The following is a 17597-nucleotide window of genomic DNA, read 5'->3' on the forward strand; positions in this document are numbered from 1 at the left end:
TTCATGTTTTCCCCCCTTTTCTGATGTCATGGTTATGTTTTCTTTGTGGGGTTCTTGTTCGGCCTGGTCCAATTTCCATAACTATGTATACAAATTAGAAGTTTTGCTTATAGAAGTTTTAAGAATAGATTTTGGCCTACCCTTCCATGTTTTATTTTCAATTTGGCTCCCTCATATTAGCTTCTAGATCTGTCCATGATTCTAATTCAAGGAAGACTGGACACACTGAAAGTGAACTGCTTGATTGAGCCCAAAAAAGTCTTTTAATTAGTTTTGATCCATTACATCTATCGAAGACATGATCTACACTTATATACATGAGCGCGCATTTGTGTGCGTGCGTGTGTGTTTCAGAATAATCTTGATTCCATGATGCCTGATACATGACAATTAACCTGTATGTCCACTGATGTCAATATCCATGTGCAGAGGCAATGAGTTCGTCGCATATGGAGACAACAACGACAAAAGACTGTGTGTTACTCGGGGCAGTTAATTCCAGTGGGGATGAGAGATCGGAGATATCGGTACCAATAATGGAGGGAAACGGTGACGAAGTTGGTAATACTAATGTACTTCTTTGCATGTATATTTATACTTTTACTGAATCTGCTTATTTATTTTATTTTTCCTTCGTTTACTTGAAGAGGAATAAAACTTTTAATTCTTTAAGTTTGCTTCAGTTATTGGTCTGAATCCTTATGTTCTCTTACATTATCATGTGAGTCATTTAAGTTTTAAAATATAAATTGACTCTACAAATAATCTAATGTTGTATAAATTATATTGATGACTTGGCGGAATGAATTAAACCTCAAATTTGTTTAATTTTGAGAGAATCACATCCAATAGTTACTCAAGTAAATTATTCATAGATAATGATCAATACGGAATGAATTATTATTAAAGTAAAAATGTAGACTTGTTTTTTATGAAATAAAACTTATTGTTAATATTTTTCTGTGATTAATTTGCTTGAGTGGTTCTTGAATGTGATTCTTCCTTTAATTTTTATCAATGTAAATCCTCACACTGTGTTTTGTTCTTTTTTTTTTTTGAAGTTTTTTTCTACCTAAATAATTATATTTCTTTTTATTAATCTAATAACTTTTATTAATATTCTATTATCCATACCAGTAAATTTTAACAGTGTAACTCTTTTTTTAACCAATAAGGACTGAATCGATAATTGAAGTAAATTTAAAGAACCAAATTGATAACATGACAAACTTGAAAGACTAAAAATTATATTATATCATTTTTAAATTTTTGAATAGTAAATAATTAACGACTAGATACTTTTCGAGTTTAAAAATTATTATTATTATTAATAAATTTGAAAAAGTGATATCGCCCTTGGGCGTTGCACCTAAGCTTATATATATACTTATTTGATCCTAATTATAAGTTAAAGTTTCAGAAACCTCCCAAATATAGGATAAAAATATCGTAGTTCAATTTTTTTTCAAACCTTAACCCTCTTTAATTGCAATAAATTGTTGGTATGCGCGCTTTTACTTTCTGTACAACATCACTTCATCATGGTTATTATAATATTTTTAGCCAAAAAAATGAATGGCAAAATAAAGTCGCATATTTTTCTACAAGTTTAAAGTTTCAAATATTACTTACAATTTTTTTAAATTAATTAAATTAGATTTTATAACAAATTATTTAAATTAGGAAGAGTGTATATAGATTATTTATTTTATAATAAATTCTTGTTATTAATATTATTAACAATTTAAAATTTTGTTTGGGTGAAGTTACGATCTCATACTTCTATTTCTTTACTAAAGCTCTGTTCTTTCAGATCATTAACTTCTTCTTGATTGTTGTTTGTTTGAATTTTCACTGCTTTGTATTTCATGGTTATGTTTTATTTTTGGTATGGCCTGCAGTTCACATTTTCATCGTTTAAATTTAATTTTGGAATGATTTAATTAAATCTGGTAGTAATTTAAAAAAAATATCAAATTGACAAAATTATCATGTATGGCAAGATTAAAAATATATACTATTTTTGTTAGAAAATGTAAGGCATTTTTAATTTTTTAAGGTATAATTATTTTCTTTTTTGTTTCAAAAGTGCCCTTATTGAACAAATCACTTTATATTTATTTTAAGGTGAAACACCCTATTAAATAGGGATTAATATGAAAAGATATGTCTAGTTTGAAAATGAATAACTACTTTATTAGAGGGTGAGATTTTGCTAAAAATGTCTTATATTTTTTAATCGAGGGAATGTGCCTTAATTTCATATTTCTATCGTTGCTTTAGTTACGAGACAGGCTAGCTATTTTGGTGAAAGTGGACGTGTCCAGAAGGGAAAGAATTAAGATCTTTCTATAGTCCCATGTCAATTTTTGGATAAATATTCATTTGCTACAAGTAAACTAGGGCTATCTTCAGATATAGCTTACCATTTGTACTAGATATTAGAAAAAAAGAAAAAGTGCCTGTTTGGGTTTCATTCATAATCGATTCTAAAGATTAAAATTATATCCAAACACCTCTGTTACATGTAAAAATCAATTATGAATTCATAATCATGTTTTCGTAAAATTATCCAAACACCTATTATACATGCCAAAATTAATTATAAACCTAAAAACATGATTTTTAAAATAGTTAATAATATTTTTGGATAAATTTTTTAAAAAATATAATTGAAAAGCAAGTAATAGTAGCTTATGAAATAACTATAGTTTTGAGTTCATAATTGATTTTGGCATATGAATGTTTGGATATTTTTAAGAAAACTATGGTTTTGGGTTAAAAACTGATTTTGGCATATATAGTAAGTGTTTGGATATTTTTTGGAAAACATCATTTTGGATTCATAATTAATTTTAATATGTAACATTGATGTTTTGATATATTTTCACAAAACTGTGGTTTTACCTGATTTTCAATTTTGTTTTTCAAATCTACTTTTCAATTTTGATTAAAATCAATCTTATTAATCAATTTTATAAATCAATTATATATCACATAACATAATCAACTATATTTAAAATCAATCATCTTCATCAATTTTTTTCACAATCAGTTATGCCCAACTGAAATTCAAACACACCCAAAATCAATTGACTTTAGAGAAACAAACTGTTTCTGCTACTCACGTTTAGATGATTATATAGATAAATTGAGTTACCCCAAAAATGACACACTCACGTTTAGATGTTTATTCAGATAAATTGAGTTGCTCGAAAAATGACACGTACACATGCGACCGCTCTTCCTGGGGTATGTTTGAATTTCAGTTAAGTATAATTTATTATAAAAAATTAATTAATATGACTGATTTTGAATATAATTAATTAGATTATGTGGTATATAATTGATTTATAAAATTAATTAATAAGATTGATTTTAATCAAAATTAAAAAGTAGAATTGAAAAGCAAAATTAAAAATTAGGTAGAACCATGATTTTGTGAAAATATATCGAAACATCTATGTTACATATTAAAATTAATTATAAATCCAGAACCATATTTTTCAAAAAATATCCAAACACCTATTATACATGTCAAAAATCAATTATGAACACAAAATCATGGTTTTCATGAAAATATCCAAACTCCCCCTCATACATGCCAAAATAAATTATGAACTCAAAACCATGGTTATCTTATGAACTACTATAACCTGTTTTTCAATTATACTTTTCAAAAAATTTATCCAAAAAAATTATAAACTATTTTAAAAATCATGTTTTTTGGTTCATAATTGATTGGCATGTATAGTTGAATATTTTTAAGAAAATCATGGTTTTGGATTTATAATTGATTTTGGCATGTATAAAGCATGTTTGGATATTTTTAGAAAAATATAATCTTAGATTCATAATTGAGTTTCACATTTAACAAAGGTGTTTGGATATATTTTCACAAAAACATTATTTTGGCCTTTGGAATTGATTATTTATGAAATTCAAATTGGCACTTAGGTTTTTTTTTTTTAAAGAAAAAGATGACAAGGCAGAAAGAGTCTTTTAGTCTTAATCCATTTTCCATGTAAAATACGATCCATCATGTTTAGATCCTTCTCGTTATTTTGTTGTGTATTAGCGTTAATCAATAGTCAAATTGACTTGATAATGCAAATTATTAAGAAGGCATAAATGCATTGTATACTCTAACTTTATATAAAATTAAGTTCATTTCTTTAATTTTATAAATTATCTTTTTAATTCTTTTACTCAAACATAGTCTAGAATGATGATTTTTTATACTAATAACTGTTATTTTTAAAAAAATTAAACTTAATATGTTAACATTTGAATTTTTTTTATCAACATTTGAAAAAATAAAAATGAACTGTTATTTTTTTATACTAATTAAAAGTTTAACATTGACATTTTTGAAAATAACACTAATGATGATATGATTTGAAGATTGAAAAAATACTTTATAAAATGGGAAAATTACAACCAAGGACTGCTGAAGGAATCTATTTATAGACAAGTACCATATAATTTTGAAATTATACTGCAGTACCAAGGGAACAAAACATAATTAATTTTGAATATGAAAAGACAAAATGGCCCTCAATTTTTTTTTAAAAAACTCCTCAGCCACCGGCTGCTGGAGCTCCAAGGCTAGTGGCTGGACAACCCCTTTAAACTGGCCATTTGAGCTCTGGCAATGGTAGTTGAGCCACCATCGAAGCTTTGGTGTTGATTATCAGATTGACGAGGGAGGCAAGCTATTTTTTTTTTTAAGGTGGGCAAGGTGGGGTGTGTGAATCCACATCCTCTTGGCCATCAAAAGGATTGTTAGCCTAAATATTTTTAATTATATAATGCAAATATATATACTTAACTTTATTTTTACTTTTCATGCTAACATTTATCAGGAGCTCAATGGTTACTTGTCATTTTACAAATGGTTACTTGTTAAACTACTGATGGAACTTGTTAGAAAATTTAATGCGCATTGATTTTTATAAATGCTTACTTGTTTTTATTACCGAGATTAACAATTTAACAAGTAATCATTTATAAAATGACAATTCTTGTTATTAGCTTTGAAAATTTCTCTTGATAACTTGACAAGAAAATTTTAGCAAAATAACAAGTTCCTATGAACTTTTGACATGTAAAATTTTAGTAATAAAAAAAAGTAAACATTTAAAAAAACCACTCCATATTAAATTTCTTTAACAAGTCTCCATTGATAATTTAACAAGTGACCATTTGTGAAATGACAAGCCCCGTTACTACCTTCAAAAATTTCTCTTGATAATTTGATAATAAAATTTTAGCAAAATAACAAGTTTCTATGAACTTTTCACATGTAAAATTTTAGCAAAATAAATTAAGTAATGGAACTTGTCATAGGACTTGTCATTATTAATCAATTTATCATGACAAATCCCATTACTTAATTTAACAAGTAGTCATTTGTAAAATAACAAGTAACCATTAAGTTCCTAATAAGTATTGACATAAAAAGTGAAAGCAAATTTTAAAATATAACGGGACTTATCATTTCACAAATGGTCATTTGTTAAATTATCAATCAGGACTTGTCAATGAAATTTAAATGGAGTGATTTTTATAAATGTTTACTTATTTTTATTACTAAAATTTTACATGTCAAAAGTTCATAAGAACTTGTTATTTTGCTAAAATTTTCTTGTCAAGTTATTAAGAGAAATTTTTAAAGCTCATAAATGGACTTGTCATCTCACAAATGATTACTTATTAAATTGCTAATAGAAACTTGTCATTCTTGATAATAAAAACAAGTAAGCATTTATAAAAATCAATGCGTACTAAATTTTTTAAGAAGTCTCATTAGTAGTTTAATTAACAAATAGCCGTTTGTAAAATGACAAATAACCATTAAGCTCTTGGTAAGTATTGACATGAAAAGTGAAAGCAAATTTTAAAATATAACGGGGCTCATCATTTCACAAACGGTCACTTGTTAAATTATTGATGGAGACTTGTTAAAGAAATTTAATATGGAGTGATTTTTATAAATATTTACTTGTTTTTATTACTAAAATTTTACATGTCAAAAGCTCATAGGAACTTGTTATTTTGCTAAAATGTTCTTGTCAAGTTATCAAGAGAAATTTTCAAAGCTAATAATGGAGCTTGTCATTTTACAAATGATTACTTATTAAATTGCTAATGAAAACTTGTTATTCATGGTAATAAAAATAAGAAAGCATTTATAAAAATAAATGCATAGTAAATTTATTAACAAGTCCCATTAGTGGTTTAACAAGTAACCATTCAGCTCCTGATAAATGTTAGCATGGAAAATGAAAATAGAGTTAAATATATATATATATATATATATATATAAAACTTTGCATTATATAATTGAACGGATTTGTTAGCCACTCCTTTTGGTGGTCAAGAGGATGTGGCTTCAAACCCCACCTTGGCAACCTTAAAAGAAAAAATAGCCTGTCTCCCTCGTCGGTTCAGTGATTGGCGCCGAAGCTTTGATGGCTAGTTCAGAGCGATGCTCCGACCACTGGCGTCGAAGCTGTGGCAGCCAGTGGCTGAGGAGTTTTTTTTTTAAAAAAAATCGAGGGACAATTTGTCTTTTTACATTAAAAATTAATTACATTTTGGTCCCTTGGTATTGCAGCATAATTTCAGAATTATTTGGTACTTGTTTGTAAATGGATTCCTCCAGCAGTCCTTAGCCGTAATTTTTCCTTATAAAATTAAGAAACTAAAATGAAACTTCATACGAAGTAAAAAAAAAAAATCAATGGGTACACTTTTGTCTTATCAAGTAATATTTCATATTTATCTCTGGGTGTCGTGATTTTCTTTATGGGTTTCTTATTTCTGATTTCCATAACTTTAACCTATATATATATATATAACTAATTTACACCATTGGAATTTAATTTGCAAGAGACAATGAGTTCATCAGATGGTGTCCAGGGGAAAAAATTGGAGGAACTATGTAGGTATGCTAGGGAAGGCTACTGGGGTTGTGTGTTGGAAACATACAAGGAAGAAAGGAAGCTTCGCACGAAGAAGATAACAGAAAAAGGAGACACATTTTTACACTTGGCTTTGTCTAAAGATGCGTACCTTGTGGCGTCAGAAATGATATCCATACTTGAAGAAGCGAAAAATAATGTGAAAGACAAGGTTAGAGATGGAGAGAGCCACGTGAAGAAGGTGCTTCGGGCTAAGAATTTTGATGGGGAGACAGCACTTTTCCTGGCGGCTCTCCATGGCAACAAAAGTGCTTTTCTTCGCCTTTATTATCTTTGTAAGCATAGCGATGGTGGAGATTCTTCAACTGATCCTGACCATGCTGACTGTATAAAAAGGAACAACAATGATACCATTCTCCACTGTGCAATTGAACACGGCCATATTGGTAAATTCAAACGTCTATTGCTGTGTTTTAGATTTAATTAATTAACTAGTGATCAAGTGCAGATCTATATGTGGTTTGCTTTGATTTGGCAGATGTGGCAATCGAAATATTTCACCTTTACAGAGATGATCTTGTGAATTGCAGAGAGATGAAGCGCAACAATGATGGCTTGTCTCCGCTCCATCTTCTAGTAACAACGCCTTCAGCTTTCAAAAGTACAAGTCTCCATGGTCGATTTATCGTTGTTCATCTCCTTTATCGTAAGTACCGTATGTTGTCCATTGAAGAGAATGCAGATTGTGCGTGAGATAGATGTTTCCGTACAACATGTCAGCATGTCAAGTGTAAGTTGACTTAGTTTAGTATGAGGGAAATGTCTCAAATCAGATAGAGTTGAATTAGAGAAGATGCATATAGGTGGAAAAAACTCATGAACTCAATGCTTTAAGATTTATTTTTTTGGGTTAAGATGTAGTATTATAATCACTTATATGCGTACTCTTGGAGCTGTTAAGTGGCTTAGTTGTGTCCTCTTCCCTTCCAACGTGTTCCTTGTGTCCAACAAGTGGTATTCGAGGTTGGTCCCGATAAGGGACCTGGTGTGAAGATAATGGAAAAAGACTTGGATGGCCACAAGTGTTATTGGGGTGTGCTATTTTAGCAAGTTGACTTCTTCAAAGTATGGGTGAATAGAAGTAGCATGTTTATGTAGTTAATGGTGGGCTAACACTTCAAGAGAGATTATTGGGATGTCAAGTGTCAGTTGACTCAGTTTAGTATGGTGGAAAAAATATCAAATTGGATAGAATTGGGTTGGAAAAGAGATATATAAGTGATAAAGATGCATAAACTCAATGCCTTAAAATTTTGGGTTAAAATCAAGGGCGGAACTAGGAAGTCAAGGGTGAGGGGCCAAATTGATGGAAAAGGTATTATAGATATAGTGTTATTTTCAAAAAAATTTAAAATTAAAATAAAAAATATTATTAAAATAATTTTATAACATGATAATTATTTATAATCATACAACTTTGTAAAAAAATAAAATAATATTGTATATTTAAAATACTAGTTTCAATAAAACTAGTTTTGGCATACTTTATAACTTTGGCATTTCTATATTTCATAAAACATTGACATTAATTGATTGGTGATTACATGTCTTCATTAATAATATTATAAGACACTTTTTTTAAAACATAATGTTAAGAAATAGAATGTATTTTGGGTATTCCAAAGTGTAATTAATAAGTATTTCTTAAAATATCTATAATTAAGTTATAATTAAAAAGATTTTTTAATTGAGATACCCTATTAAATAAACATAAACATGAAAATAATATATTATTTCAAAATACATTATAATTATGAGCAGAGTGAATATAGGATATAATATTTATTTCTTTATAAGTATATATATAAAAACATTCATTTAAATTTTTTTGGGGGAGGGGGGCATTTGAAATACACCACCCCTATTCATATTAGAAGGGGCCATCAAGGGGACCAAGGCCCCCTCAAGGGTATGCCTGGTTCCACCTTTGGTTAAAAGGTGGTATTATACTTATTTATATATATTCTTTTGGAACTATTAGGTTGTCTAGTTCCAAGATGCTCCTCAGGCCCAACATGACATGCTTCTTAGAAATGCAAACATATTTAGGTAGTGTCTAATTTTTTATGAACCTTGTGACTTTATGTATAAATAATATGCTTGTTTTGTTTGTTTGTTTGGAACTTCAACAAGAGCTTATTAGTGTTAAGGAGAAGAAGGCGCCCACCACCGAGAAAGAAGTACGGGCACCACGTGAGCATGAATCATTCTACAGAATCTACTACGACTTAGTATTGGACTGGTTCTTGGATTTAGGCAAGCATGATTTACATTCTTAACTCTATATTTTTCTTTAAATTCAACAAAAAATTTAGAGGAGAAATGTCAATGATTAGTTAGTGTTCTGTGTTCATCTCCTACATGTTTGGAAACTAATAAACTTGTGACTCGCATTTGCAGTATGTGCAGTATGCTGGGACTTTAGTCAAAGGCATGGCGTCAAGTATAGTTTAGCCCTGGGCGTCAAGTATATTTTAGCCCTGCTGGGATTTATAATCTTGGTCCTGCTCGCCCTCCCGATGGCCCTCCCGCTAATCCTCTCGCTATACATCCTCGCTTTATTTTTATTAGCAGGTACGTCATGTCAATGTGCATTACAAGAGGGATCAAAATCCTCTAAAGTTTTATGAGGACCAAGTGATTAATTTTTTCAATGAAATAATAATTTTTTATTAAATCAAGTGGCATAAACTTGTTATATAAAATTAAATGACTAAAATAAAATTTTATATAAAGTTAAAGAACCAGACCTGCCCTTTTACTAATTGTTTTTAAATTCTCCACAACATTTTTGAAAAATTTGGTGGTGGCTGAGCTACGGGTTCTGCTGATTCCTAGGGAAATGGCTACATGGGATACGAAAAATGAAGCAGGAGCACACATGGTATGGTCAAATAATGAATGGACTTCTTGACAATGCCTCAAGTGAAGAGATGTCCAAGATAAAACATGACGACAGCGGTAATTAAAGCATTATGATTTTATTTTATACATATAAAGCTATAAGAAAGAGTAATCATTCTTCACTTTTACTATTGGATCACTTACCCTTCATTTAGATAAGTTGAAAAAATAGAGGGGAAGAAAAAATCCTAAAATATAATATTAAGAAAAATGTCTTCCTATTTTTATGAGGTTTTCTTTCTAATATTCTTTAATTGCAACAAGCTGTTGGTAGCTTTTAATTCTCTGACAGCACTTTATTATACTCATCAATTTCAAAACTGGAAAGTTTCGCATGTCTTATTTTAATTTTTTTTTCAAAAAATTGTGAGGGATTTAATTATCATTAATTCTTCTCTTTCGGATTTAACTGTCATTCTCTCATGACAATTTTGGTGCACTGCTCAATTGGCTGAATTTACGCAATTTTTTGTTTGATATTTTGAGTTGAAGTGATTAAAGTCGCGGGCGCGCACACACATGCATGTGTGTAGAAAACTGCTAAATGATCTATGTATTGTGTGTTGCATGCATGAGCAATGAGTTGTCCATAATATAAAACATCTTTTAAAAACTTTACCTTATCTAAAATACAGGGTATTGTGTAACTTTTATATTTGTTTTTTCAACTGTACTTCATTTATTATTTTTTTTTGAAAAAATCATGCATTAAAATTTTAATTACTATCATCAAAGCTTTTATATAGAGTATTTAATGAGGATATAAATGGAAAGATGTAATATTTTTAAGAATTTAATGTTTTAACTAACATTGTTCGTAAATTATGAATTAGTTAACTCTGACTTATTTGCTCTGTTTTTATTTGTAGGAGGAAAAAACTATATCACACAATTTAAGAAAATATATTAAATATATTAATTGTGTCTGAAAATAAAAAATTGGACTAAATACCCTTCATTAATTGTGTTAATCAAACTTTCATTAATTTTTTCTTATAATTATGAATGATAAAATTATGAATGGTAATTTAGGAAGTTTGCAATAAATGCTTATTGAAAAATGTGATTTTACTTATATAAAAAATTAAAAATGATAATTTCTTCTATAAATAAAAACAGAGGGAGCATATTGTGGTTAGAGGGAGTGTATTCTTACGATCGTGCATTTATTTATGCAGTGAAACTATTGAAAGAAATGAACATATTTTATTTTAATTATTTAAAAATTCTCCATTATTTTTTGAAATTGTTTCGTCTCTACTAACCTAAGGGTTCTGATTCCTAGGGGAATGGCTTCGTGAGATGCGAAAAATGGAGCAGGAGCATGAATGGTGTGGTCAAATAATGAATGAACTTCTTGAGCATGAAATGTCAAAGATAAAACTTGAGGACAGCGGTAATTAAAAGCATTATGATTTTATTTTATACATATAGAACTAGACATTTTAGGACGAGTAATCATTCTTCACCTTCACTATTGGATCACTTACACTTCATTTAGATAAGGGGAAAATATAGAAGGGAAGAAAAACTCCTAAAATATAATATTAAGAAAAATGTCTTCCTATTTTATGAGGTTTTCTTTTTAATATTCTTTAATTGCAACAAGCTGTTGGTTGGCTATAATTCTCTGACAATACTTTATTATACTCATTAATTTTAAAATTGGATAGTTTCACATGTTTTATTTTAATTATTTTTCAAAATTTTTTATTAAAAACTTAATTATCATTAATTCTTCTCTTTGCCACTTAACTATCATTCTCTCATGACAATTTTGGTGCATTACTCAATTGGCTGACTTTACACATAATTTTTTGTTTGATATTCTGAGTTGAAGTGATTTAAGTCACGCACGCGCACACATACACATGCTTGTGTATAAAGCTGCTAACTGATCTGTGTATTGTGTGTTGCATACATAAGCAATGAGTTATCAGTTACTTCCTCTATTAAAAAATATAAATTATTTTTAATTAAATTTCATTCTAGTTACTTATCTAGTTTTTTTTATCAATTAACCCTATCTTTTCATATTAATTTCATTTTAATAGGGTGTTTCACTCTAAAATAAAGGACACCTTTAAAAAAAATAATGATTATACTTTACGAGATTAAAAATACTTTACATTTTTGAATATTCAACTCCTTAAAAAATACTTTATATTTTTTAAGAGAGAGAGTATATTATTACTATCGAGTATTTAATTACATAGTGAAGCTATTGAAAGAAATGAACATACCTTATTTTAATTATTTAAAAATTCTCCATTATTTTTTGAAAACGTTTCGTCTCCACTAACCTAAGGGTTCTGATTCCTAGGGGAATGGCTTCGTGAGATGCGAAAAATGAAGCAGGAGCATGAATGGTGTGGTCAAATAATATATGAACTTCTTGAGCATGCCTCTGATGAAGAAATGTGAAAGATAAAACTTGACGACAGCGGTAATTAAAAGCATAATGATTTTATTTTATACATATACTCCCTCTATTTTTATTTATAGGAGAAACTATTACTTTTTTTTTCTTATATAAATAAAATCATATTTTTCAATAGGCATTTATTACAAACTTTTTAAATTACCCTTCATAATTTTATCATTTATAGTCATAAGAAACAATTAATGAAGGCTTGATTAACATAATTAATAAAGGGTATTATAGTCTAATTCTTTTATTTTCGTATAAAATTAATATAGTTAACTAGTTTTTTAAATTATGTGATACAGTTTTTTTCTCCTACAAATAGAACCAGGGAGAGTAAAATGGAACTTGACATTTTAGGAGGAGTAATCATTCTTCATATCACTTGACACTTTTCATTTGTATAGGAAGAGAAATAGGAAAGATGGGAATACCGTTTTACTATTTTTATTAGGAGGTTTTTTTTTATATACACCTTATTAGGAGGTTTTTCTCTTGATAATTTGTTTTCTTATTTTACTACTATTTTCCTCTCCTTCCAAACGTAGTTTTAATGGTAAAAATATTGAGCAAGCCAGTTAATTAATTTTTTTTCTGGGTTTTGTTGAAACTATATACTTTCTTTTTAAGAAAATTCTACAAATTTTGTTTAATATGAAAGTGTAAATTATACAAATTATTCTTGAACAATTCTGTTAAATTACCCAAAATTCCGATCCTTTCTATTTCAAAATGCATGCAAGCCTCTTTTAAAACATAAATAAACTGCACACATTTTTCATGAGCTTTTTTAAATAACAAACATACACTTTCCTTATATTTGGACAAAAAATTTGTGCATATTTTGAAAATAGAATAATATTAATTTTAATAAATTTATGAGAGATTTGTGTAATTCAATATTAATTTTAGAGGATATTTGTATACATTTTGAAGAAGAGAGGAGATGCTAGAATAACTTTAACACAATGTATGATCAAATATTCATTATTATATTATCCATTTAAAACATTTTAGTATCAATGTAATTTTAATAAGCTCAAAATAAATTAGTACTCTCTCCGTTAAAAAATATAAAATTTTTTTTGAGGAGTTGAATGTTAAAAAATGTAAGGCATTTTTAGTCTTTTGAGGTGTAATCATTATCTTTTTTTTAAGTGCTCCTATTAATGAATGACTTTGTATTTATTATAGGGTGTTTAATAGGAGTAAATATGAAAAGATAGGGTTAGTTTAAACGTAAGTAACTACTTCATTAGGGGGTGAGATTCGGTTAAAAATGCTTACATTTTTTAATAGAAGGAGTATAATTTACTCTTAAAACGCTGGCAAAAAAAGGTTTACTCTTGAAACATTTCATATTTGAATGTGTGTGGAAGTCCATGGGTTCTTTTTTTCCATAAAAGAAAATAAGTTGTTTTAGAGGAACTTTATAATATTATATCATCAATATCGATATAGAAAATTAGCAACCGTAAGTTTCAATGGATCACAAGCTATGTACATGGTTTACATTGGATGTACCTTAATATCATCAATGAATTGAGATCGAGCTTGGGTAAATGATTAGAAATACTGACTAGGTTTTGAAGATATGGGCCCAATTATAGGAGATTTTCCCTTAACAACCTAAAACAAGAAAACTTAAATAGATCGGGTGCATTACGTCATTTGTGGTCTGTTCAATTAAAATACTCCAAGTAATCTAAATAAATATCAAAATTAATTTATATTTAATACCACTTAAATATCATGTTTTTATTGGATAAATCACAAATGACGTGTTGCACTCAGTCTACTAAAAAATTTCTCCAAGATCTATCAAGGAACTTGTCCTTAGATCAGTCTAGTATTCAGCTTATAAAGTAACTCTCTGTTATCTAAAATATTTTTTAATATGTGCCTTTGAATAGGCCAAGAATAATACTAACTTAAATAAGAGTCTCTGTTTTTTTTTTGGCCATAAAAAGAGTTCATTTTATAATCATAACAAATATGTTAAGTTTACACACTAATAGTCAAAGCAAAAAAAAAAAAACCACTAAAAGAAATCTACAGAGACAAACTATAACACACAAAAAATCACAAAAAAAAAAAACAAAACAAACACAAAACAAGAAAGACTGTTCAACAATCCAACAAAGAAAAATAAAAATAGAAACAAAGCAACTAACCAATCCTTGTTTTAACCAGCCAATATTGCTGGTATTAGCAGACAAATTCAAAGCTTTAACCCCATCAGGATTCAGCACCCAAGCCAAGGTAGATGAAGGTAAAGTCACCAAACCAATCAAGTTCATCTTCCTTTTAGTATTACTTGTAAGAAAATCCGCAACCTTATTACTATCTTTATTGATCAGAGAGAAAAACCAAGTATTCACAAAGTTTCACAAGCTTTGAATGTCTTTGATAACACCGGTACTTTTCCTATCACAAATAAATAGGACTCTTTAAAATCACAAATAAAAATTTAATTGAGAAAGTTGAGCCTATGAGGCCGCTTAATGGATACGCAATTAAAATAATACACAATAAATTTTAAAAAATAATAGACCCAAATTGATATCTAAACAATATACTAATTAATTTAAATTTAAATAAGATAAACTATATTAAGAGATTTAAAAGATCATTTGAATGATGCAAAATATCTCAGAAAATAAAAATAAAGTGAATTAATTAGGAGCCCTCTTGAATAGGATTTTATAGTACTTATTATCTTCACCCATGTACTTCACTAGAACTTAAATGCTCCATGGACCGCCACTTGAAATACAATTGTCACATGGAGCACCACCTAGATTGTCCCTGGGCATGTCATTTACTCTTTTCAAATCTCTTTTCTAGTTGATTTTTTCTCACTTGACCAGTGTCATAAATTATAAAGTTATGTAACTGTCCTTAGGGTTCATATCAGTTAAATCTTTGCCTTCTAAATATAGGTCAAAGATGTGATAGTTTTTTTTTTTAAATATTGCCCCTCTTTAATTGCAACATGTTGTCATGTCTTTAATTCTTGGACAACAGTTTATTATAGTCATTAAATTTCAATGAAGAACAAAATTAGAAAGTTATACATTTTTCTACAAGTTTAAGAATATTAATCATCATTCTTAAAAAACTGTAGAATTAGTTAATTTTGCCTTATAATTAATAGTACAGGAGGAGGTATTAATTTAATTAATTGGATATTCCCTCCGTCTTTAGGAAAATTTGTTAATCCTAATAATTATATCTAGAATTGAAATTTCTGGACTAAAATGCTCAAGCAATTAATATTTTTTCCAATTTAATGATATTACATTTAATGAAAGATAATTTAGGAAATATCCTATATATATATTTTGAAAATTGTTGTTTTCCTTGTATTAGAGAACCAACAGAGTAGTTGTAGTAAGAATTTAGCGAGTTTGCATGCATTTTTTTAATTATTCAAGATGCAATAATAATTATCCAATTTGGTGATTTGGATTGTGGATGATTGGAAAGGGGCGGGCAGTAAAATAGTTGAGACACCGCTGATGATTGCTGCGAAGAATGGTGCGGTTGAAATGGTGAAGTGGATTGTGGAAAAATTTCCGTGGAGGATTGAAGATGTGAATGATGAGAAGAAGAACATAGTTCTAGTTGCAGCAGAAAAAGGGCAGAGAAAGTTATATCAGTTTTTATTGGATCAAAAGGGAGACAGAATTCCCGAAAGTGCATTTAGCCAAATAGATAAGAAGGGAAACACTGCATTGCACTTGGCAGCCATGAGTGGTGCTAACCTAAATTGGCAAACAACTACCATGATAGAGGAATCCAAGTGGTTTGAGGTGCGTTTCTATTTGCTGCTAAAATTTGTCTGCCATAACCATCAGGTCTAATGGAAATTTAAAATACTCATCACTTCAAATAAATAAATAAATAGAAAAAATTAATCATTTGATTCCTTTAGTTTTGATTTAATTGTAATTTATTTTTTAAATTTTGACTCGTTGTAACCTAATTTTTATAGTTTGTAACTCAGTTCCTAACTCAGTGCAACTCAGTCATCCCTATAATTTTAGTAACTTAAAATATTTTTATTTTATTTTTTAAAATATAGGAACTGAGTTGTATTGAGTCAAGGTTCAAGGATTGAATAACAACCAAGTCAAAACTTTAGGGATTGAGTTACAACGAGTCAAAATTTAGAGAGTTACAATTGAGTTAAAACTATAAGGGCCAAATAATTAATTTTTTTAAATTAAATATTATTTTCTTTTTGTATAAAAAAAAAGGATGATGAATCTTTTGGTCTCTCAAGTTTATCTCAATTATCAATTTTATTCTTGAAGTTTAATCTTTATCAATAGAGTTCCTAAAGTTTCATACACAATTTCATGTTCTTATTTGATCTCATTAGACCAACAATTTTCTAAAATTCATCAAACCTTATGATTATGAAACTTTAAGGACTAGATTGATAATGATGAGGGTCAAAAAGTGATTTTATTTGTTTCTTATTACTATACTATTTAAATTGACACAACTCCAAAGATTGATTAAGAATGTTAGATAAAATAAACAAGGTGAATATATAAATTGTGATGCTCGCAGTTAGTGAAAAAATCAGTGCCTTCTAATTTGAGGGAGCGGCTCAACGATGAGGGGAAAAGAGCAGAAGGAATCTTTCGAGCGATTCATGGGGACTTGATGAAAGGCGACTTAGAGTGGTTGCATAAAACCTCACAAGCATGTTCTGTGGTGTCCACCCTCGTTGCAACCATGGTCATTCCCAATGTGGCATCCAGTTCTGGTAATAGTGGCAAGCCAATACTTATAAACAAGTTTGGATTCGAAGATCTTCCAAACCCATATCTTGTCACCCTTTCCTTGTCCCTCATGTCCACTATCTCCTTCCTAGGCATACTTGCTTCTCGTTTTCAATCCATTAGCCTTTGGACACTCGTGCCCCTTCATGCTTCACTTTGGTTTGTTCTTAATGTTCGCCTCCCTTTTTTCTCTGTGGATCTCTCTCATGCTCCATGACAATTCTCCAAGAACTTATGTAATTCTTGGCTCTCCAATCGCCTTCCTTAACATGGTCTTACTACCCATATTCCTTCATCCTACGTTGAAGTCTATATTTGTTTACCAAGGTTCCGATTCCAGCCGCCAGACCAAACTCAAGCAAAATAAGAGTGAAACAGAAAATGATAAACATTCTGCATCAGGATGAGATTTGAAACCCTGAAATTAATTAAGTGCGTGTCTTATTATTTAAACAACACCGTCCATCATATATATATCTTTTAAAA

General features: G+C 29.0%; 1 protein-coding gene across 1 annotated transcript; it reads left to right on the plus strand.

Annotated features, from left to right (window-relative positions):
- Nucleotides 1–6900: 6900 nt before the first annotated feature.
- On the plus strand, nt 6901–17472 carry LOC129313888 (uncharacterized). Its single transcript, XM_054957285.1, has 8 exons — nt 6901–7372; nt 7465–7632; nt 9120–9242; nt 9387–9560; nt 9825–9947; nt 11176–11286; nt 15805–16130; nt 16897–17472. Exons 1-8 carry the CDS (start codon nt 6901–6903, stop codon nt 17326–17328), a joined length of 1929 nt encoding a protein of 642 aa, XP_054813260.1. The 3' UTR covers nt 17329–17472.
- The last annotated feature ends 125 nt before the right edge of the window (nt 17473–17597 follow it).

This window comes from Prosopis cineraria, unplaced genomic scaffold (genome assembly GCF_029017545.1).
Source record: "Prosopis cineraria cultivar Desert tree isolate PC_DT_omini unplaced genomic scaffold, ASM2901754v1 PC6, whole genome shotgun sequence".
Lineage (NCBI taxonomy): Eukaryota > Viridiplantae > Streptophyta > Magnoliopsida > Fabales > Fabaceae > Prosopis > Prosopis cineraria.